General features: G+C 42.3%; 2 protein-coding genes across 2 annotated transcripts; one reads left to right on the top strand and one right to left on the bottom strand.

Annotated features, from left to right (window-relative positions):
* The first annotated feature begins 12921 nt into the window (after positions 1-12921).
* On the top strand, positions 12922-14654 carry LOC148099935 (collagen alpha-1(XII) chain-like). The gene is made up of 3 exons (XM_087849725.1): positions 12922-13030; positions 14181-14326; positions 14472-14654. Exons 1-3 carry the CDS (start codon positions 12922-12924, stop codon positions 14652-14654), a joined length of 438 nt encoding a protein of 145 aa, XP_087705851.1.
* A 1102-nt stretch (positions 14655-15756) lies between these two features.
* On the bottom strand, positions 15757-16636 carry LOC148099934 (filamin-A-like). The gene is made up of 4 exons (XM_087849726.1): positions 16463-16636; positions 16257-16359; positions 16127-16222; positions 15757-15926 (listed from the first exon to the last, which is right to left on the bottom strand). Exons 1-4 carry the CDS (start codon positions 16505-16507, stop codon positions 15757-15759), a joined length of 414 nt encoding a protein of 137 aa, XP_087705852.1. The 5' UTR covers positions 16508-16636.
* Positions 16637-24715: the final 8079 nt, after the last annotated feature.

Genomic DNA, 24715 nt, shown 5'->3' with positions numbered 1-24715 from the left:
AAAAATAATCATAGGAAAAAGGTTTTGTGTTTATCAGCCAAGAACTACTACAATCTCATTTTCTGCTTTTAAGAAATGAGAATTCAAAAAACAGAGAGAGAGAGAGATGTGTGTTGATTAAGCAGTGATAATAATAATGAAAATGTCTTAGTTTGTCACTTTCAGGTGAAAAGCAGACCTGAATCAATTTTCCACATGCAGCGGTCGGAAGAAAGTTATAGTTTAACATCATTGGAAACATTCAGGCCAAGTTTTTGGCTAACTTACTTACAGCAACCATGTGTCCCTCAAACTCACAAGCGAGCTCTCACTCCTCCCTGAAGACAAGGAATGCAGCTCCAAAGAGCAATGACATGGCAGATAAAGAGACAGCAGCAAAGTCCTGAGCAAAGAGTCCCAGCAAGCAGCAGCAGTGTGGACAAACAGCATCAGAGAAGAAGAGCAAACCCATCATCCTGCCTGATTGGATGAATGGCACTGTGTTTCCAACAAGCTGCAACTTCACTGTGTATGTGACAAGAACATTTGAGGAGAACTGAGGAGACTGTTGGAGTTTGACATTTGCCACCTTTGGAGTAAAATGGCAAGAAGAGACAGTGAAACACAGGACAAAGCTGAAGGAGAACTGCCTGCTATTGGACTGTTGAAGTGGGAGAGGACAATAGAGTGAGAGCAGTGGTGAGAACACATAGGAATTTTGTTGTTTAATATGGGAAATCAAAATTTGGGTTAGCAAACCTGGGGAAAAGAAAACTGACTGCTTAAGTTGGAAAATTGAGAAGGAGTCTGAAACACTGCAAAAAAAAAGAAACATATACAAAATCACACACACAAGCAGAACATGCATTAACCCTACTAACACAAACACAAGAGAACTCATGAAGATTAGACAACATCTTAAGCATGTGAGTCTGTTTACCATCTTGTCCAAGTCACTTAGTGTGATGCAAAGACCAGTGGACTCATAGCACATTAGTTAAGAAATGATCAAATAATAGCAGAAAAATGTGTAGGACAGGCAGCTTTAAGAACATGTTCTGCTGGATATGCAGCTCCACAGACATGCATTAAACCTGCCTAATAACACAAACACACATGCAATGAAGATCAGCTTGTTGTCTCTCATCAGTGTTAAAATAGTGTGAATTTAACAGACACTTGTTATCAAATGCTGAATTTATCCAATAATAAAAATTGACTCTCTAGGTTGCAGGACAACAGTTTAACTTTTGTGGAAAAAAAAAAGATTCTGGTTTGACCAACCAGTAATCAGACAATAAATTTAGTTGTTAATATATTAAATTGGGAGATGCTTCCTGCTTGATTGATGCAGCACAAATAATTTACTGTATGAGGGAAATTCTATTTTTGTGATAACATTTTGAATATGCATTTCTGTTGTCCTGTCAACTTAGTGGGTTAATAGCTGATATGTAAATTAGTTGATCGTTCTTAGATTAAGGAAAGGTGACTGAATCTTAGCACGAGTGAATGAGATGTGTTAGAGTTTGTTGTGTGTTGAGTGGAGACTCTAAAACACTGAGTTTCCTGTTTTGATGTGCGAGTGTATCCTGTACCTAAATACACAACTCTGAATACGTCAGAACAAACTTCTTTTGTGAAGTGCATGACAACATGTCACATGTTTTATGATGAAGGGAAAAAGGAAAACTGAATAAAATGGGTGTGTGTGGCCTAAATGAGTGAAGAGCACAGACCTGGGGATTAAACTCATAGCTAATAAGACGTTAGGCTTCTGTTGTGTGTTGTGCAGCTGATGGTTGGTTTGGAGTGAATCTAGTTGATGATTTTTCTTTTGTTGTGAAGTTGAGCCTGCCAATTAGTATGATGGTATGATAAACCATGCTAATGGTATGATTTACCCTCCTGAGATGAGGAGCTTGTGTCATGACTTAACAAGGCCTTTTTATTTTGTTACTTTCACTGTGCACTGAAAGTTTTGTTCGATAATCTCTGTTTGAGCAGATCTGCACGATTAGAACAGAAAGCGCTGTACGACACGTCGTCGAGAAAATTGTTACAAGTGAGCTTCTCCACATTAAAATGGGCTCAGGAGAAAGTCACTTATCTGGGACAATTAGAGAGTAAGTTCCTGCCCAAAAAGGATTCAGCGAGGTAATCCGATCTAAAGTTCTTCTTTTTCTTTTTGAAATGACGTCATTTTGCTGAGAGTGGAAACGTCATGCGACGATCGATTCCACTATTAGCAAAGGAAGAAAGAATGAATGTATGAATGAATGAGTGAAAGAGAAAAAAAAAACTGATTGGTAAAAGCTGACAAAAGCTGACAAGGCTTGACCACTACTCAAGGTTAACCTCCACCTAGACAGGACAAAGGGGTGGATGAATCTATGTGTGTTTCCTTTTACAGGAGCAGAATGATGACAGCAACATTCGAGGTTGCGTGATGATTTAACCTTTTAGGTGCCACTTTCTGTGTCTGTGCATCTACCAGGGGTGTTATTCACTACCTTGTGTTGCTCACAGAGGAAACTGTGAGAAAGAGTGTATACATCTGCGCAGCGCTAACATTTGCATTTTCTTTTCTACAGCATTACAGTTCTTCATGTGACTTGATCATGTGATTTATACCAGAACAGCTGGTTGATGTTTTTTCCTACTACAGGATTTCTGGGTTTATGTGTGAAGAAACTGTGTTTATAGGTTATGAGTGGTGATGCTGTTACACTGTGTTTTTGGGAAAATGTGAAGGTTACTTTGACAATGTGAATAACATGTGAGAAATTTCCTGTGTTGAAAACTAGTGTCACTTCTTTCCACAGCTATGGATGGCTAACTTTATGGTCCTTTTATAGCACCTCTGGAACCTGTCGACCTGCGTCTGACCACCGGGATGGTCAATGTGTATTGCTAATGTTTGTTTCTCTAAGAGTACATGTAGAGGATTCGGCAGAAGCGGACAAGTGACATAAGAAAAACAAATAAGTTTTTTGAGCTCCTAGTGATACATGAGTGGAGTGACTTTGCTTAAGGGAAGTCACCGATTACATTAATGTTAACTGAGTACATGGGATGATCCATGTCTGAGGCAAATTATGGTAATAATTGTAGTTTACTGATTTGAGACAACCTGCACATGACACTTGTCTTGCTGATGTTGAATGCTTTATTACTCTTATGATACAATTGTTTATAGGTGTGAAGTTTGATTTCACTTCCAGATCTGTTTTCCAGGCCATGATGGTGTGTATGCAGGCTCCTGGCAGAGCCTGGTGTTAAGCAAACTTAATATGCAAAACACGCTAACATCTTTTATTGCAGGGTTACGGAGCTACTCCGGAGGAGACACCCTGATGTTGCCTGGGACATGATCTAGCTAACCTTTTTTTCTTTAAGACAGGAATCTAGGTTTGATGAGTTGACTCATGGGAGTGTCCATGTGTCAAGAGGAGGGGTCCAGGATTAACATGAAACAATGTTTTCTATTATTGTTGCAGTGATTTGTGTGATTAACAGTTCATTTATGGGTATTTTAACCTATGCAAGTGGAGCATCCATGTTCAGATGAGGCTTTGATGGCCTATAAGTGAAGTTCACTGAACTAAAGAATGTGGTTTGATGATTGTTGACATGCTCTCCAAATAGAAGTTTTTCCTCCTAGCAAGGAAATACAGGGGCAGCAGTCATCTCCTGAGAAATCTTCAGAGGCCCAGTGAGAAACAAGAACCATTCCAGGCATAGCTGACAGTCCAGGCAGTGGTTGAGGTCAAAGGTCGAGCTGTTTGGGCCCATCATGAGATCAGACTTTGGAGCCACAGGAAGGAACTGAAGCTGCGTTGGAATGAGCGCTGTGCCAAGGGGGATTTCCAGAGGCCAACAGAGGAGATTGTGGACAACAGACGGGCACCTGAAGGATGAGGGGAGCGTGCCAAGCTCCATCGGCAGCGCAGAGGGAGTCCAAGGATGGCATCATGATTCTGTGAAAAGCACATGAACCAGAAGCTATGGTGGTGATGGCAGCAGTTTCCTATGAACATCACCTAATGCTGTGTCACTGTACTGTGCATATGATGACACTCTGAAGACTGCTGGGATCTTAACAGCAGTAAGATAACTGGACCCAGCACCCTTTCCACAGAGGGGTTTTTCTGCAGAGCATGGACAATGGAGGAGTCATAAGTATCCCCCTCGCAGGACGAAGGCCTGAAGTGAGGTGATGGGGGTTGGTAGAGGCCATAAAACTAGAGTGCTGAAGAGGTCTCCAGCTTTGGAGATAACTGAGACCCATGTTGACAAACAACAAAGCCAACTGGTATGTTTGAATTTCTATTCTACATACATTTGGACTCTGGTCCTATGGACAGTGATGGAAACAACTGGAAGAGGCATTCATGACGCCCTGCAGAACTTAAACCACTCTGTAGAGAGACATGTGATTTGCACGCCCAGAGGAGCACCACCAAGCTGAGATGTTTTTGAAAATGTTACTTTCTTATTTTAACTATTAACTTAACAATTCATTTGTTTGCTCGTAGGATGTAGTTTGCCATTGGATGAGATCAATGAGGAATGGGATAACTGCTAATACATTTGTTAAACTGTGTACTTTTACAGTAATTTAGGGTGATTGATATATGCTGAGTATAAAAATGTTTGCATTGACACTGTCAGACATGAGGTGATCATAACTGGGAACTTTTCTAGCATAAAGGTCAAAAAGGGGGGAATGTTAGGTTTTGTATTGTTGATTGTCATTTATGCTTAGAAATATCTACTTATATATGCTTAGAGGTGTATAATTAATTGTGTAGTGATGGATGTGTGATCTTTAGCAGGCTGCAAAGAGTGCATTCCAGAGTGTTCTGGAATCCACACCTACATCCTGGGAGCATGGGAAGAGGTCGTACATTGTTTTATTGTTTTATGGTAGGCTAAACGTAGCTATATCTGTTTTAGTCTAAGTGCCTTTTGTTTAGATGAACTGCTGGACTTTCCAGACCAGTAGGTTTAGGGAAGTCATTTATGGGGTCATACTCTGACCCCACACACACACACACACACACACACAATCCTTTGTTCACATGTTTACCTATGTAAGATGTTATATGTTAATGACCCTATGCATATTCATGTAACCACAATAAAAGGAGTGCTATGGGGAACCTGGCTGAGAGTCTGATGGAGGTCAAGTGGTGGAACGACACTTGGCTCCAGGCAGGTCTCCCTCATGCATGAGTAACACGAAGAACTTTGCCTACTTGGTGTTCAATGCTTTTGCTGTGTTTTTAAATTGTCTCGTTCCAGCGGTGGGCCTGTGCTAGACAGACCCAACATGGATATATAAATATATGTACAACTCTGTGTATATATGTTTATGGACAGGCATGCAATGTAGTGACAAGGATTGACAAGAACTAATATTGCATAATAGTGCACATAAAAGCTACTACTAATATGGTGTATTGTAGGCTGCAGGTACTTTGTTGTGAGTCTGACAACGATTGGACATTGCACAACAAAAGCAGGAGAACAATGGAGCTGAAGGCCTCTCAGCGGGGTGCTAGGAGGTGTCAGGTTCAGGGGAATTTACGCAAATTTGCGCAGGGTCAGTAAATCTAGTCTATCAGACACAGGCTTTAAGCAACCATGAGCCACTGATAAGCGTGATAGATTAATAAGCATGTATAAAGTGGGCTTGTTAAACAGTCTGATAGGAGAAAGTCAATGAGCACGCAATAAAGTGGACTTGTTAGGGACAGTTTACCATCAGCCTTGATAAAGTTGAACTTATTTTGTATTGAAAGACAGACTTTAAAGAAGATTCTTATTTGAAACTGGTGATAAAATCCAGGTCAGATACAGTTACATTCAAGCATACAGTACACACTACTGCTCAAAGGTCAGAGGTCAGTTAGAAAAGTCCCTGATTTTAATAGAAAATTGGCTTTAATGTAACATCACATGAAGTTTATCAATAATGTTTCACAGCTTTAATCAAATCCTTCATCATCCATAAGTTGTGATGGAAAAATGTCTGCAAGCGTGCAGGAGCCCATTTTTAGAGACAATCACTCCTGTGTTATAATGTTCATTGAAGTTTATCAGGTCAGACGACCAACAGATGATAAGAAATATAATCTTACTAATTATTAGAGTTGAAAAGTACTTTGCTAAGCAAAATTCAACGAGGTTAGGCTGGAGCTTGAGACGTTAACATAAAAGGTTCAGTTGGTGATGCATGAAAGAAAATAATTTTCTTCTACAAATCTATTGGAGAATTCTGATTGTAAGAAATGAAAAATATTCAAAGACTGAAAGAGTTGCACACAGTAGAAATTTTGTATTCATCGTTTATCTTGGTTTTCTTCTGATTTTAGTATCTATTTGTGAGTGTAGTTTTTATTTGCATGATTTTATTCTTTTTGTATCGCATGTTTTTAGTGTGTCATTCTACGTTGTTTTAATCCACTGTGGATTAGCTGGGCATTGGAAAAATTAGCTGATAGTGATCACATGTTGAGGCATAGGTGTGTCCAGAGGTGTCCTTTCAGCTGTTTTATAGGTCGTATTAAAAGGAAGCAAGCTGAGCACTGGAAGGAGAGAGGCCCTAGATTGGAAGAGGAACGCATGAAGGCCAGGTGGAAAAGAGGGAGCCGCTGCGTGATCGTCGGGGGTGCGACGCCTCGTCTGGAGACCGGTCAGCGTGATGTGGTGACCCAGTCCCGACAGCAGGAACGGCGACAGTAGGAGACAACGTGTGTGATTGACATCAGGGCAGATGTATACCACTGCCTGCATTTGTCAGCAGCGTCTCACTGTTGTTCACTGGGTGCAGCCGTGTTGGGAGAGGGTCGCCATGGCTATAAGCCAGGGCAGCTTCCGGGATGATGGTTCTGGCTCCTATTTGTTTTTACTTACAGGTGATGACGTGAGGGAAGCCGCGGTGGTATCGAGTGACGGACTCCAATGCAGAATGCGAACTGGGCTGGGATGTGATGGGCCCAGTGGACGGACGAGACTGGGACAGGAGGCTCCTCGTCTGCCTGACACGAGGCTGGCGTGGACCCCGCTCAGCAAGAGGAATTTCTGTCCAGCTCAAGAACACACAAGGAATATTCGTCCTGGGTTGTGGGACTGGGTGGGATTTCTGTGCATGAAGAGAATTGTATTTTGACCAGTTTTAGAATAATCTTATCCAGTCTCAGTGGAAATTTTAGCATATCGAGAAAGTTTCATTGTTTACTTTATTTCTTAGTATCTGGTTTGTTTTATTCCTGCTGTCCACCTCGTGGAATAAACATGAATGAAACAATACTTTCCTGTCAAAAACAATATTTTAGTCAAGGCTAGCGGAAAGTTTGATATATATCATGAACATCTTTCCTCTTTGTCTTCCTATAGTTTAGTTTCATTTTCTTACCCCAACCGGTGGAGGCAGATGGCCCCTCCCTGATTCTGGTTCTGCCGAAAATGGAGTTTTTCCTTCCCACTGTTGCCAAGTTCTTGCTCATAGGGGGTCATTTGATTGTTGGGGCTTTCTCTGTATTATTGCACAACCTTTATCTTATCATATATTTCAAGTTTATATGTTGTGAATTGGCTTGATTTAAATCAAATTGAACTCATTCAATTAAAACCAAATATAACTTGTAATCCAATCTATTCAAATGTAAAGTCATCTCACTCAATTTGGACTAGCACTGAAAAATACACTGACATCCTCTGTTTCCCAATTAGCAGATCAGAGGTTGATGTTTTATTCATGACTCAATACTTGAATGGTTTTATCCTGTTTATAAATAAACATTTAAAAAGGACATTGCTTCATTGTCTGATTCATTCTTTGTCTGTGTCAGTCCTTAATACACACACATGTATACAATAATTCTAGTTGCCACAGTCTCCGGAGATCCTATGCTCTGTTTTCTTATACTTTTCTTCACTGTTTACCTCATTTTGCCCAATAAAATGTACATTTTTGTAAACAATGACTTGTTTTGGGCCATTACAAAAACTGTCTCCATATGAGGACGTACTTGAAGAGAAAAAGTCACCACTTTGCATTTTACAAATCAAGTAAACAAACACGGGGCTGTTTATCATATAACTAACTTTTAGGTCTGTGGGATGGAAGGATGGGAGCTTTAAATGTTGTGCCTCCATAATTATTCTAGAGTCTTTACAATGTTCAGCCCCTGCTGTGATTTGGTGCTACATACATAAACTTGGAATGAATTAATCCATCTGTTCACAGGAGATCACAGGAAGATGACACCAAACATCAGAAGATCTTGTTGTGCGCCACAGTAAAAGGGTGGTTTCTTGGGGCTAAAAGCACATAATAAACTACAGCAGAAGCTCAAATAAAGCAGGAAATAAGCAGGCAGCACTTGATCTGCTAATGCACGTTTCCCACTTTTATTGTTGCCTCATTCACTAACAGTTCAATGGTGCAAGATTACCATACACAGAATTAGGATATCTGCATGACACATCTATGCTGTACAGCGAATGGATTATAATTATTACAAATACAGTAAACATATTTACATTTTAGTTCAAGCTCCATACAACATAGATATTTACAAAGTATGAAAATGAAACCGGTCTGACAAATAATAAACAGCGTTAATGACGTTTTTTCTTTTCTTTTCTTTTGGTGAACAAATCTGAAAGGGGGCGGGGTTAACTGATATTAATTGTCTGAGGTGGAAAATATCATGGCTAGTTTTGTTTGAAAGGCATCAACAGAAAAACACACACAGATGTATATGAGGTAGATTTGAGACTTGATCTGTGCATAGGTGCATCTTTGATGTGCAGCTCAGAGATCCACAATCCAGCACGTTTCTGTTTCTCTGACCGTCAGGCTGGCTGACCCGAGGTCACGTCAGAGCTTTATTTTTCATCTGTATGTAACAGACAGTTGGTACCTCTCCTTCCACGCATTTCATACGACACAGCAGACAGACTGCTGGTTGGTTGACCAGAGTTTTTCAATACCTTTCTGCATTAACACATCTCGAGAGGCGTAGGCGCCAAAAAGTGAATCCGAAGCCAAATGTAGCAGCTGCAGCACGGCACACAGAGCAAATATTTTCATGGGGTAGTATCAGAAATAAGACCTTTGAATATGTAGTCCCTTTAACTTCTTTCCTTCTATTAAACCATTCATTCATTCTTTTTCCTTACGTCCTTCTAACCTTTTCACTGTGTTTTCTTTGCGTCTTTACAACAAGAGTGTAAAGTTAATAGCAGTAAATGTCAAGGCTTCCTGATTCTCAGTGAGATAGAGCGAGCTAGAGGAGCAGAGAGGGATGTGTTAAATGAGGGTTAACTACCACACTCATCCCAGAACAGACTAACCCTGTGAGTGAGTCAGTATTTTACTGACTCACTAACTGACACTGGCACTATCGGGGGTTTAGAGGCGGCGTATGTACACAGATTGAGGAGGATCTAAGTATGACGTGGATGACAGAGGAAATCGGGCGTGGCCCTCCTGTCAAAGTTCCATAAAGCCTTTGAATGAAAACAAACGTCGTTGTGACAGTGATGTACACTGTCTTGTTGGTACATATGTATCAATCTAATAAACTTAAACCTACACCATCCTCCCTATTCTGCTATTCTAAACAGTACTTAGCCGAAACCCAAAGACTGGTTGAGTTAACTTCCTGAACGATCTACAACATATGGTGGAAACCTGAAATTAAGACAGAGAAGACTAGAGGTGAGACATGACCATTACTGAATATTAAAAATAATAAATGACAGATTTAGTGATATTTTCATAAACTATTTATTTACCACATCAATAAACAGCATGGCAGGGCAAAATATTTTTTCTAACATGGCAACCTTTGCCACCGTGGCAGCACGGTGGTTAGCACTGTTGCCGCACAGCAAGAAGCTCCTGACTTCAATTCCAACATCAGGCCGGGGTCTTTCTGTGTGGAGTTTGCATGTTCTCCCCGTGTTTGCGTGGGTTCCCTCCGGGTACTCCGGCTTCCTCCCACCGTCCAAAGACATGCAGCTTGTGGGGATAGGTTAATTGGATAATCCAAATTGTCACTAGGTGTGAGTGCGAATGGTTGTTTGTTCCTGTGTGTTGGCCCTGCGACAGACTGGCGACCTGTCCAGGGTGTACCCTGCCTCTCGCCCTATGATAGCTGGGATAGGCTCCAGCGCCCCCCACGACCCTGGAAAGGATAAGCGGAAGTGAATGAATGGATGGCAACCTTTTAAAAGTGAAAGGAGACAGAAAGACAGGTGAGAAAGAATAAAACTTAACTGACTGTTTGATGGCATTTTACACAAAGTACTAGTACAGTATCTAGAAAATGTGGGAAAATACTGGCATCATGTACAGTACTTTCTTCTGAAGAAATTATGTTGGGACCCTGAAAAAAACTTACTATGTACAATAATGGATTTCTATACATTTGACATCAGATGAAAACTTTGGTTGTAAGATTTGGATAATTATTTATTAAAAGCTAGAAATTTTAAATGAGAATAAGAAAGAAAAGTATTTCTTTGTGCCCCCCTTTCCCTGTTAATGCTCTACCTGGCCTTTTTATGTTTCCCTCTCACCAGATAACCAGCAGCTTTTATGGCTCCAACAAACATCAGCTGATACTAGAAAGTAATATTAAATCAATTCTAACAACAGCTTATCAAGTTTAAAGGCGCTTCTGCTGTTTAACACCACCTCCGCTAGTTTCCTCTTTCTGGCGCAAAGCGGGAGACAAACAAGCAAGAAAGACGGGACTTGCGGCAGAAACGCTGATCAGCTGATCATTGATCAGTTTCATGATTGAAGTAGCAGCAGGAGAGGGAGGGGGGAGAATGAGAGAAGAAGAGGCAGCTGACAGCGTAAAGACACAGAATAACTCCAGCTTTTTGTCTTTTTTTTAATTGTAGCTGAAGTATGGGACAAATCCGTGTATTTTCAGCTCAATACGAAACATGTAATATTAACTCTGAATACCAGAGGATTCCGTTTTTTACAGGATGGTAGGCAACTCAACTAACTAACCATATGAATAAAATAAAGTTCACCAGTAACATATAGCACCCACCCAACTGTATAGAAACTCCATCATGCTAGCTAGTACACAGTACGAGTTATTGTAACTGACTGTAAAAAGTTAGCACAACGAAAATAAACTACACCTAAACTTGGTTTGACCCAGATAGACTGCAGGTCATAACTTCTTACCTGAAGCTCATTTCACCTGACAGTCGACCCGCGGCCGCCTTGGGTCTCTCCACCTCCGCCTCCCCTTTCCCCCATCCACCTGCTGGCTTCCACCACTTGCTAATTTTACTGAAGCTGTGAAAGCTCCACCACAGCCACTACCAAACAATTGAGTTATTTTTACACGTCTGCCCACCTTTCACTGTTTACACGGTTAAGAAAAAAAGACAACAACAACAAAACATCGGCCCATTTAAAACGAAAAATTACCATCAGCCCACCCGGCAAATACCCAGTATGCCCGATGGCCAGTCCAGCTATGCCCCACAGACAGACTGAGGCCCCGCAGCTATTTTTCGGTAAGTTAAATGTGTTTTTGGCCACTGTCCTTAGCTAGGTCCTGAAATCTAGGCAGCTAAGATGAGAAGTGGGCTCTTCGGGGAAACTTGTTTTGTAAAGTTGGTTTAGCTAATCCGTAGAGGCGAATGACTTGAGCGTGACTAAAGAAATGATGAGAAAAGCACTGTGTTGCTCTTTTGTCCAGTCATTGATGCTAGCTAAGAGGATGTAATAAATATGTAATAAAGGCAAGATAAGAGAGATGAAAAAGGAGTGGTTGTTGAGAAATAAGTGGTGTGCAGGCAAAAAAACCAGGTGTGAGTGTGTAAAATTTGGTGAGTATTTGAGTGCAAAAATGTGTGGTCTCCAACTAATGGAAAAGGCTGGTCACGCGATGTGCACGTAGTGTTCTTTAAATAGAAGAATTTTTCCCATTCTCACAGCCCGTCATGTGGCGACATGTGGCGGGCTAGCAGGTTAGTAACATACAGGCCCGGGTTCGAGCCCTCGGTTCACCTGGCTCTGTATGTTCACCTGCTAGGGGGAGGTCCAGGCAGGTGATCTTGGAGTGAAAATTCTAAGGGATGAACCTTGTTCAGCCTGGGCTTCCCCTGACTTTTTTCTTTTCTTTCTTTTTTTTCTTTTACCTGCCACAAACAAACAGACCTCCTTGTTGTCATGGCTACCAAGGACCACTCTTCTTGTGCCAACAAGTCATTGCCTCACAAAACATTATTTCCTATGTTTCCCTGTGTTTTTTTTTTTTTTATCTCTTGTGTTTTAGACAACAAAAAGAAAAGAAAAAGATCTACAGATTCAGGCTTTTCTTTACCTGTGGTAGTCGCGTAGAATGACGTCACTGACACTGGCTTAATATGAAAACAAACTTTCTCAAACAAACAAAAAAAAAAAGAAGAAGTGGGTCGGCGTGTCATCTTTACCGAGCACCATACATGTTTTGCCTCACATTAAAATTATTATTTTTCCTTTTCAAAAGTAATTCAGAGAGAAAAAAACAGAGAGGTCAAATATATCAAATTTGCACTAATTCCCGGCAGGTGGCGCAGAGCACTTGCCGGCCCCTGGCAGTTTGAAGCACAGACAGGCGCCAGTTCGATTTTCACTCACTCACTCCAAATCCTCTCTGTAGCTTCGGTCTGCTAGGGGGATTCCTGGTCTGCGCAGGGAATCCCGATGTTTTTTTCTTTTTTGGGGTGTTGGGGCCTTTATTTATAAAGCTGGGACTATCTCCGTTGTCATGGCTACCAAGAACAACGCCAGCTTGGGGGAGAGCGATAAGCACAGACTCATTCATCCTTTCTCCACTTTCTTTTTGCGTTGTTGGGAGCTTTTAAGGACCAGCCTTGAATTTTACACATTTGATAAGTGAAGACTGGATGTTTAGTGACGAGAGCTGGGATAATCTGGACAGAATCTGCAGGCTGCATCTCCAAATCAGAAATGGCTTTAGATCTGATGCTAGCAGACAGGCATGCATGTCTCAGGGTGATTACACACTAACACATTGTGATTAATCACACACATTTGTATACATTTTATTCACAAGATTAAAAAAAAAAAACACTATACAAAATGTGTTTTTGTGACAGGCTGCTAGTAACAAAGTGCTTAAAGATTTAAAATTGGTTCTTTCCCAAGTTTTCTGTTATGTGCACACACATTCCTCGACTTAGGTGCTTTTTAGTTCTCCAATAATGGTCAGTGCAAAGTGTTTACACAAACAAAAAACAAAGAAACAAAAACATTACTCAGAAAATGGTCAGGTACAAGAACTGGAGTAAAAAGGAGTGGAAAAACCAGATAATGTCCAAAGAAATACTTCAGCGTGTGGCTCACGACTTTTGCACAGTACTGTAAATGTTATTAATAATGAAAGATGTCAAAATGTAGCTTTGTCATTTTTAAAAAATTCCCGTACACATTATTCTTTTCTTCTAGTGAAGGTGCCTCCTCCTTCTGACCTTAGGGTAACTAATTTCTCAGACAGTCAATGCTAATGTGCTAAGTCACATTAGCAGCAGTGTTCAGCCTAAAAAATACACAAGTTAAAAGTCATGCATTTGAGTCATGCATCCATATTATTTGTTTATTTATTAAATAATTTTTGAGACACTGTTAGTTGTTAGAAGCCAGTGTTTTAATGATAGGACATATATGACAGTAATGAGACAACCTAAGATATCCAAGATTACCACAAAAACACAAATAGAATCACAGAAAGCTTGTTTGTCTCCCGTTAGTCTTTAGGCCCAGTTATCTTTTACTTTTCTGTGGTCAGTAGCCCTTCATGTCATATTCTGTCTCTATGTACAATATAGCATTACTAATACAATAACCTGTACGTAAATGAACTTCATTGTGTAATTGATGGCAGTTGTCAAAGTACTAGTCACTTAAAGGTTAAATTTCACATCTAAATTCTCATCTTTGAATAACTAGAACTCTGAGCTATGAAATAAATGTAGTGAGGTTAAAGTATCAAATCAAAGTATCAAATTCTCTGTTATACTTTACATTTATTTTCTATAAAAACACTTTGCTCTGCTGCCAAAATAATTTCCTCCTTTAAAGGAACAAAGTGAGGGTTAAGTGTCATTAGCTGTGGTACTTTATCTCTTCTATGATGTTGCTGCAGTGTCTGGTGGAGGCCCAACCAGCCTCATGGTTTCTGATGAGACTGCCGTCAGCATGGTGATCAGCTGGGTACCTCCCAATGCTCATGTCCTCCAGTATCACATGTCCTACATGGCTTTAACTGGAGCTGATAGCCAGGATCACACTGTGAGTGGGTCGTAGTCATTCCATCTTTACCTCTTCTGGCCTTCAGCCGGCTGTCATGTGTCAGAATTCCAGAAATTCCATAAGTCCCAAAACGTTAAATGAGTTGTGACTGTGTTGGGATGATAGTGTTGTTTGTTGTCTGCAGGTGCTGGTCCCTGGTGGAGAGAAGCAGGTGATGCTGGAGTCATTGCAGCCAGATACACGTTACAGCATGTTGGTCACCGCTGAGTACCACAACAGAGAAGGAGGCAGCGATTCAGCTCAGGGCAAAACTGGTGAGTCAAAGAAGGAAAGATGCCAAGACAGCTCAAGTGCAACTTCCAGTTAAGACCAACAGGCTTACATGCAAAAAGTGCAAATGTCCCATTACTTTACCCTTACAGGAGGACATGCATACTTGAAGGTTTCCACATATAGAAACATCAAGGTTTTTGGGCAGTATTGTTTCTACAGCACTACACGTACAGTCATTTTGGTCCAGAGACACAGATTCCTTTCTCTGCATAATGATGGGCTCTCTGAACAATGAGACAGCAGCCAGTACCGGTACAATGACAGTACTGCTCTTGATACTTGGTTGGAAGTTCAAAAATTACTGGGTGCACTGTGTCTGCGTTTATTGTCCATGCTAGTGTGCAGATGACATTCTTTGGCTTTGTGTTTTTTGTTTGTTTTCTGGCTTTTTTCTGTCTCTCTAGACACTTTGTGGGTAAGCAGTGCGAGTGTGGTCAGGTCAGACCACTCCAGTATCTGTGCGTCATGGAGACCAGTATCTGCCGTTGATGGATATCCTATTGTAATCCAGGATGTAAAAGGTATTCTGTAATCACTAAAAGGTATTCTGTAATCACGTCTACAGTGATGTGAAAAGGTGTTTGCCCCCTTCCTGATTTCCTAGTGGTTTGCATATTTATCACACTTACATGTTTCAGATCATCAAACTCATTTTAATATTAGACACAGATAAGACAAGTTAATACAAAATGCAGTTTTTAAATGATGATTTCATAGATTAGGGAGAAAGATGATCCAAACCTCCCTGGTCCTGTGTAAAAACAAATTGCCCCTCTTGTTAAATCACGAGTTAACTGTGATTAACCAATTTTGGAAACCTCAGTTCAGTGTTACTAAACACACTCAGGCCTGATTAATTGCAGACTTGTGAATCAAGAAATCAGTTAAATAGAACCTGTCTGACAAAGTGAAACAGGCTAAAAGACCTCAAAAAGCAACACATTGTGTCACCAGCCATCCTCCTGGTCCTCAGTGTTAATGCCCACTTAACTGGGTCCTTCAGTGGAAAGGCTCAAGCAGATGAAGCCTAATATAACAAGATGAGACTGACAAATATTCTATTTGAATGTTTAAAAAGAAAAATATGACAGTATCTAAGCTTTCACTGAGCATATACCTGCATCAATGATGAACTCTCAAGGCTGAAAAGTCCTGGCCTCGGTCAGCCACGGTCCACTCACACGGCTCACATCACCAATCCCTGACTGCTTGATCATAACAGCAATTGGGCTGCTGGGAACATGACGGCCGTTCTTCTTGATGTTAAGAAGGTTCTCACCAATCTCTCTGGGAACAAACAAGATTCCTAAGACAGACAAAACAGATGTTAACAACGCTTATTCTTGTGTGTGCATGCAGCCCGTTTCAGTTGCTCCTGCTTCTTTCTCCACACTTTAACTTTTATTACTTTCCCCCTCTGTCTTTTACTTAGGGGTTAATAAAGTATTTGGATTCTGATGAGTCTCACTGTTTAGCAAGCTTCTCACTTATCAGACGGACGCTCACCAATGTGAGCGTTACGCAGCATCTTCAGCAGGCAGGGCTCCTCTGGGCCTGAGGGTGTTGTAAGAGGGGCTGTCAGCTGGCTGAGGTCAAGCTCTCCTATGTCCAGTGGAAGATCTGCAGCAGAGCCCACCTTCAGTGAAGTATGTTGGCTGGAAGGCTTTGAGGCCCGTCTTTGCCACTGCAGGGTCAGAGACCTTCACCTTGTTTGGATGACAGCCTGCTCCGATATTCATCTGTGGGCACAAACACCAAAACTCAAGAGACTTTTCAGTGAGAAGAAAAGGCAAACCTTGCATGCCAGAGTGAAAGTGAGAGAGTGTGTGAGTGCATACTCACCCTGAATGGACTCTCAGGGATGTTAACGTCTCCCCTGGAGACCATCACAATGTGCTTCACAGGCTTACGTGGGGTGTGGGTGCAGGTGTATGTGCTGTTGCTATTATCCTTAACCTGGACATCCACAGAATTGACTTCACCATCCTGTGCAGAAGACGAGGGATTATAGTTCAATCAGATTTAACACAGCGTATTTTTCGGACCATAAGGCGCACTGTTGATGAACAGGTCTGGTTTCATACACGAGGCGCACTGGACTATAAAACGCATTAAGCGAAAGAAAACAGCCAGATAAGATAAGTCAAACTTTACTCAACTCTTTCTTCTTGCTTCCTCCACTTCCGTACCATTGATTCATTGATGTTGAAATCTCTCGCAGCTGCTCTATTCTCATGTTCTACTGCGTGACCGACAGCCTTGACTTTGAAATCCGCTTCGTCAGCATGTCTCTTAACAGGTGGCATTTTGGGGTCATTATCCACACACAATACAGTAATATTATGTTGAAGCACAGTACGTATCCGCGAGGCTCCTGACTACGTAGCCGTAATGCTCCGACAATCCATCAAGCGGTGCGACTTCGTGGCTTACCAAAGTCGTACTAAAACATTTTTTGACAGATTTTTGAGCGCCGTGTATTACATAAAATCGGTTCATGGTCAGTAAGCACAACCAGAATTCATACATAAGGCGCACTGTCGATTTTTGAGACTCGTAATCCGAAAAATACGGTACATACAATATATTTAACATATTTGTGATCATATACAAAGTCAGATATACCTGGGCTATAATTTTCAGAGGAGCTTTTCCTCCTTGCTTGGCATCAACTGTGAATTCAGTGGGTTTTCCAACCGCCAGACCACTGCTCTGAAGGCCTGGACCGTACGCCTTAACCTAGAGAAAACTATTTTAAACAAACTATTAGAAAAGGAACAAGTCAAAGATCTACTATAGCCAAAAGATCATTTACAGACTATAGCGCTGTGAAAAAATATTTGCCTCCTTTCTGATTTCGTATCTTATTCCATATTTGTCACACTTACACATTTCAGATCAATCCATTTTTAATATTAGACAAGAATGTCTAATATTAAACGGCAGTTTTGAAGGGGAAAAAGCTATCCAAACATACTTGGTCCTATATGAAAAAGTAATTGCACCGAAAACCCGATACCTTGTGTGTCACCTCTGACACCAAGAACTGCAGCAAGCGTTTGGTGCTAGGGGTCACATTTTGAGTTTGTGAAGATATTTAAGGTAGACACGCGTAATTAGCGGCAGGTGTGTTGTTGATCGGGAGGAAGCAAACAGTTTGTGACCGCTGTGCTGCTATGTTCAATCCTGGAAATAAAGAATCTGAAGGACAAGATGAGTAAGGCTGGAGTTATTGGACTGTATCAAGTTTAATAAGTTCATGCATACCAGTGACATCGCGTCACCCCCGCCAAGGAACACCCCAGTGGCTTCAAGCCTAGGCTTAGCCTCTACAGGAGAGCTTTCAGCCATGAAAAGTGTGTCCATCACAAGCCCACCACCATGATCTTGAGGCAACAATCGTGAAAACTGATCTTAACTGAGAGTGTTGGATGTCCTCATTGTTGCAGAGCACATGGACAGCATACTCACCTGGTTCTGTGGGCCAGCAGCACATGTCACACCATCCATCACCCTTGTCATCACATTCAATCTTGGTGTGAGAGAAACCTGAAGAGAAATAGAGCAACTTCAGAGAAGAAACTCATGACATATATATGTATATATATATATATACACACACATATATATGTATATATATATATATATTTGTGTGTATATATATATATATATATATATATATATATATATATATATATATATACCCATAACGGCAATGCTCAGTGGCTAGTGGATCTGAGGGCAGACCATAGCGACCTCCCTGAACAGGGTCCAGTAACCATCACAGTGGCAGATATCCAAGAAAGGGTCTCCAGTATGAAGAGTTGGACAGCACCAGGGCCCGACATGGTTCACGCCTACTGGCTAAAGAAGCTGACTGCACTCCACGAGCGTCTGGCAGCACAAATGAACCAGCTGCTAGTTAACGAGGGACACCCGGAATGGCTAACCGAAGGTCGGACGGTCCTGATCCCCAAGGACCCCAAGAAGGGACCAGTCCCCTCCAACCACCGACCAATAACCTGCCTCAGTACTACATGGAAGCTCCTGTCAGGCATCATATCGGCTAAGATGAACAGGCACATGGGTCAATACATGAGCGGGACACAGAAAGGAATTGGCAAGAATACCAGAGGCGCAAAACACCAGCTACTGGTAGACAGAACAGTCAGCCGAGACTGCAAGACCAGACTGACCAACCTGTGCACTGCCTGGATTGATTACAAGAAGGCCTATGACTCAATGCCCCACAGCTGGATACTGGAATGCCTAGAATTGTACAAGATCAATGGGACCCTAAGAGCCTTCATCAGGAACTCAATGGGGATGTGGTGTACAACACTAGAGGCCAACTCCAAGCCCATAGCACAAGTCACCATCAAGTGCGGGATCTACCAAGGAGATGCTCTGTCCCCACTGCTGTTCTGCATAGGCCTGAACCCCCTCAGTGAGATCATTAACAAGACTGGCTACGGATACCGACTACGGAACGGAGCAGTTGTCAGCCACCTCCTGTACATGGATGACATCAAGCTGTATGCCAAGAGTGAACGAGACATCGATTCACTGATCCACACCACCAGGCTATACAGCAATGACATTGGAATGTCGTTCGGGCTGGAGAAGTGTAGTCGGATGGTAACAAAGAGAGGGAAAGTAGTCAGAACTGAGGGGATTGAACTACCAGAAGGCAACATTGCAGACATAGAGGACAGTTACAAGTACCTGGGGATCCCGCAGGCGAATGGGAACCATGAAGAGGCCGCTAGGAAAGCTGCAACCACCAAGTACCTGCAGAGGGTCAGGCAAGTCCTGAGGAGTCAGTTGAACGGTAAGAACAAGATCCGGGTCATCAACACGTACGCCCTGCCCGTGATCAGGTACCCTGCTGGGGTAATAGGCTGGCCAAAGGAGGAGATAGAAGCCACTGACATAAAGACAAGAAAGCTCCTTACCATGCATGGAGTGTTTCACCCCAAGTCCAGCACCCTGAGGCTGTACGCTAAGCGGAAGGAAGGGGGTCGGGGACTGGTGAGTGTCAGCACCACAGTCCAGGATGAGACAACGAACATCCAAGAACACATCACGAAGATGGCCCCAACTGACAGCGTGCTCAGTGAATACCTCAGGCAGCAGAAACCCAAGAAAGAGGAGGGAGACGAGGAACAATCATGGAAGGACAGGCCCCTGCACGGTATGTACCACCGGCAGATAGAGGAGGTGGCTGATATCCAGAAATCCTACCAGTGGCTGGACAAAGCTGGACTGAAAGATAGCACAGAGGCACTAATCATGGCAGCACAAGAACAAGCTCTGAGTACAAGATCCATAGAGGCTGGGGTCTATCACACCAGGCAAGACCCCAGGTGCAGGCTGTGTAAAGATGCCCCAGAGACAATCCAGCACATAACAGCAGGGTGCAAGATGCTAGCAGGCAAGGCATACATGGAACGCCATAACCAAGTGGCCGGCATAGTGTACAGGAACATCTGTGCCGAGTATAACCTGGAAGTCCCGAGGTCAAAATGGGAAATGCCCCCAAGGGTGGTGGAGAATGACCGAGCTAAGATCCTGTGGGACTTCCAGATACAGACGGACAAAATGGTGGTGGCTAACCAACCGGACATAGTGGTAGTAGACAAACAGAAGAAGACGGCCGTAGTGATCGATGTAGCGGTTCCGAATGACAGCAATATCAGGAAGAAGGAACACGAGAAGCTGGAGAAATACCAAGGGCTCAGAGAAGAGCTCGAGAGGATGTGGAGGGTGAAGGTATCGGTGGTCCCCGTGGTAATCGGAGCACTAGGTGCGGTGACTCCCAAGCTAGGCGAGTGGCTCCAGCAGATCCCGGGAATAACATCGGAGATCTCTGTCCAGAAGAGCGCAGTCCTGGGAACAGCTAAGATACTGCGCAGGACCCTCAAGCTCCCAGGCCTCTGGTAGAGGACCCGAGCTTGAAGGATAAAACCGCCCGCAGGGGCGTGCTGGGTGTTTTTTATATATATATAAAACTATATATATATAAAACTAGACTTTATGTATATTATGTAAGGTGTGGATATATAAATATATGTACAACTCTGTGTATATATGTTTATGGACAGGCATGCAATGTAGTGACAAGGATTGACAAGAACTAATATTGCATAATAGTGCACATAAAAGCTACTACTAATATGGTGTATTGTAGGCTGCAGGTACTTTGTTGTGAGTCTGACAACGATTGGAAGGACAGACCTTCTCCTGGTTCTCTCTTGTCTCCTGAATCTCTCCTGGTTGGGGGTTGGGGAAGGGTATATTTGCACAACAAAAGCAGGAGAACAATGGAGCTGAAGGCCTCTCAGCGGGGTGCTGGGAGGTGTTAGGTTCAGGGGAATTTACGCAAATTTGCGCAGGGTCAGTAAATCTAGTCTATCAGACACAGGCTTTAAGCAACCATGAGCCACTGATAAGCGTGATAGATTAATAAGCATGTATAAAGTGGGCTTGTTAAACAGTCTGATAGGAGAAAGTCAATGAACACGCAATAAAGTGGACTTGTTAGGGACAGTTTACCATCAGCCTTGATAAAGTTTAACTTCATTTGTATTGAAAGACAGACTTTAAAGAAGATTCTTATTTGAAACTGGTGATAAAATCCAGGTCAGATACAGTTACATACAAGCATACAGTACACACTACTGCTCAAAGGTCAGAGGTCAGTTAGAAAAGTCCCTGATTTTAATAGAAAATTGGCTTTAATGTAACATCACATGAAGTTTATCAGTAATGTTTCACAGCTTTAATCAAATCCTTCATCATCCATAAGTTGTGATGGAAAAATGTCTGCAAGCGTGCAGGAGCCCATTTTTAGAGACAATCACTCCTGTGTTATAATGTTCATTGAAGTTTATCAGGTCAGACGACCAACAGATGATAAGAAATATAATCTTACTAATTATTAGAGTTGAAAAGTACTTTGCTAAGCAAAATTCAATGAGGTTAGGCTGGAGCTTGAGACGTTAACATAAAAGGTTCAGTTGGTGATGCATGAAAGAAAATAATTTTCTTCTACAAATCTATTGGAGAATTCTGATTGTAAGAAATGAAAAATATTCAAAGACTGAAAGAGTTGCACACAGTAGAAATTTTGTATTCATCGTTTATCTTGGTTTTCTTCTGATTTTAGTATCTATTTGTGAGTGTAGTTTTTATTTGCATGATTTTATTCTGTTTGTATCGCATGTTTTTAGTGTGTCATTCTACGTTGTTTTAATCCACTGTGGATTAGCTGGGCATTGGAAAAATTAGCTGATAGTGATCACATGTTGAGGCATGGGTGTGTCCAGAGGTGTCCTTTCAGCTGTTTTATAGGTCGTATTAAAAGGAAGCAAGCTGAGCACTGGAAGGAGAGAGGCCCTAGATTGGAAGAGGAACGCATGAAGGCCAGGTGGAAAAGAGGGAGCCGCTGCGTGATCGTCGGGGGTGCGAAGCCTCGTCTGGAGACCGGTCAGCGTGAATTGGTGACCCAGTCCCGACAGCAGGAACGGCGACAGTAGGAGACAACGTGTGTGATTGACATCAGGGCAGATGTATACCACTGCCTGCATTTGTCAGCAGCGTCTCACTTTTGTTCACTGGGTGCAGCCGTGTTGGGAGAGGGTCGCCATGGCTATAAGCCAGGGCAGCTTCCGGGATGATGGTTCTGGCTCCTATTTGTTTTTACTTACAGGTGATGACGTGAGGGGAGCCGCGGTGGTATCGAGTGACGGACTCCAATGCAGAATGCGAACTGGGCTGGGATGTGATGGGCCCAGTGGACGGACGAGACTGGGACAGGAGGCTCCTCGTCTGCCTGACACGAGGCTGGCGTGGACCCCGCTCAGCAAGAGGAATTTCTGTCCAGCTCAAGAACACACAAGGAATATTCGTCCTGGGTTGTGGGACTGGTTGGGATTTCTGTGCATGAAGAGAATTGTATTTTGACCAGTTTTAGAATAATCTTATCCAGTCTCAGTGGGAATTTTAGCATATCGAGAAAGTTTCATTGTTTACTTTATTTCTTAGTATCTGGTTTGTTTTATTCCTGCTGTCCACCTCGTGGAATAAACATGAATGAAACAATACTTTCCTGTCAAAAACAATATTTTAGTCAAGGCTAGCGGAAAGTTTCATATATATCATGAACATCTTTCCTCTTTGTCTTCCTATAGTTTAGTTTCATTTTCTTACCCCAACCGGTGGAGGCAGATGGCCCCTCCCTGATTCTGGTTCTGCCGAAAATGGAGTTTTTCCTTCCCACTGTTGCCAAGTTCTTGCTCATAGGGGGTCATTTGATTGTTGGGGCTTTCTCTGTATTATTGCACAACCTTTATCTTTGAAAGGAGAAAAACCTCTGGAAAGCAAAGAATCACGGGCCCAGAGTTAATTCATGTACATGGGCGAATCCTATGCAGGAAAGCGCGCCAGGCATTCACTCAGAGTTTATTATATACTGCCCTCTCACGTAACACTCATGGGTGGAGTACAAGTTAGGAAAAAACAACTTCTTATCTGCTGCTTGCATACGAGGCTGCACAGGATGCAAGCTTGCAAGACGAAGAGGAACAAGTTGATTAATGATCTTGTAGTGGGTTAAAACAATACATGTGGGTGTTTGTCTAAACTTGAGCAGACACTTTGTTTTTGCTGACACGCTATATGCAGGCATTACTGTGCAATTCAAATAAAGCTGAACATAAAGGTAATAAGGTAAAATCTTTTCACATTCCAGCCTGTGTTTAGCAATTTGAATTGTACGGCAAAACGCATATCATTTATCAGGACATAAATTCTTACAACATGTATTTTCAGTTAGTTTATCATAAAATGCATTTGCTGGTTTTTATGGGCAACTTAGACACTTGTATCAGAGTCTACATCATAGTCATCAGTAAGTAACTACTTGTCTTTCACATTTTCAGTTACTACACAATTAGTTGCACTTCATCTTCATTTAACAAATAGGGAAAGAAGTCTTCATAATCTTCATCAGTTTGTGGTACATCTGCGTATGTTGTGAGTGATAAACTTATCATCTGTGAAATTACAGCCTTTAAACAAGGTATAACACAAGTAAAGAAAAGCAAAATAAAATAAAATATAATAAAGTAAAATAAAACCAGGAAAACTCCAACGCCGATCAACAGTCTCTTTAGAATCTGAAGCCATGTTTAAAGAATGTACATTATCTGGTATGTAGGTGCAGCACATGGTGTTGAATAAGACACACAATCCTCCTTTCTCAGCCAGGATCATGTCCAGTGCTACACGATATTGCATTACAGCAATTCAGAGAGCGTCCATTTCTTGGTTATGTCCCTCGTTGACCTTGCAGGATGCATTGAGGAACAAGCCGAATCTATAGTCCAGTGTCTCACTTCCGAGAGCATGTTTTCCAGTCCCTATCCATGGGGAAAGGGCGTGGAGAACTTTCTGTCCTGTGATAGGAATACTTATGACTCTTCTACTGCAGAAAAAACCCCTCTATGGAAAGGGTGGTGGGTCCAGTTATCTTACTGCTGTTATGATCCCAGCAGTCTTCAGAGTGTCATCGTATGCACAGTACAGTGACACAGCATTAGGTGATGTTCATAGGAAACTGCTGTCATCACCACCATAGCTTCTGGTTCCTGTGTCATCCTCGGACTCCCCCTGCGCTGTCGATGGAGCTTGGCACGCTCCCCTCATCCTTCAGGTGCCCGTCTGTTGTCCAAAATCTCCTCTGTTGGCCTCTGGAAATCCCCCTTGGCACAGTTCTCATTCCAACGCAGCTTCGTGGTCCTTGCTGCAGCTCCAAAGTCCAATCTCATGATGGGCCCCAATCAGCTCGACCTTTGACCTCAACCACTGCCTGAGCTGTCAGCTATGCCTGGAATGGTTCTTGCTTCTCACCAGGCCTCTGAAGATTTCTCAGGAGATGACTGCTGCACCTATATTTCCTTGCTACCCTTGCTTACCCCAACCGGTGGAGGCAGATGGCCCCTCCCTGATTCTGGTTCTGCCGAAAATGGAGTTTTTCCTTCCCACTGTTGCCAAGTTCTTACTCATAGGGGGTCATTTGATTGTTGGGGCTTT

Source organism: Neolamprologus brichardi, chromosome 13, assembly GCF_056152115.1.
Source record: "Neolamprologus brichardi isolate AB-2024 chromosome 13, ASM5615211v1, whole genome shotgun sequence".
NCBI lineage: Eukaryota > Metazoa > Chordata > Actinopteri > Cichliformes > Cichlidae > Neolamprologus > Neolamprologus brichardi.
The sequence above is the reverse complement of the archived record's forward strand: the minus strand, read 5'-3'. Positions and strand labels throughout refer to the sequence as shown.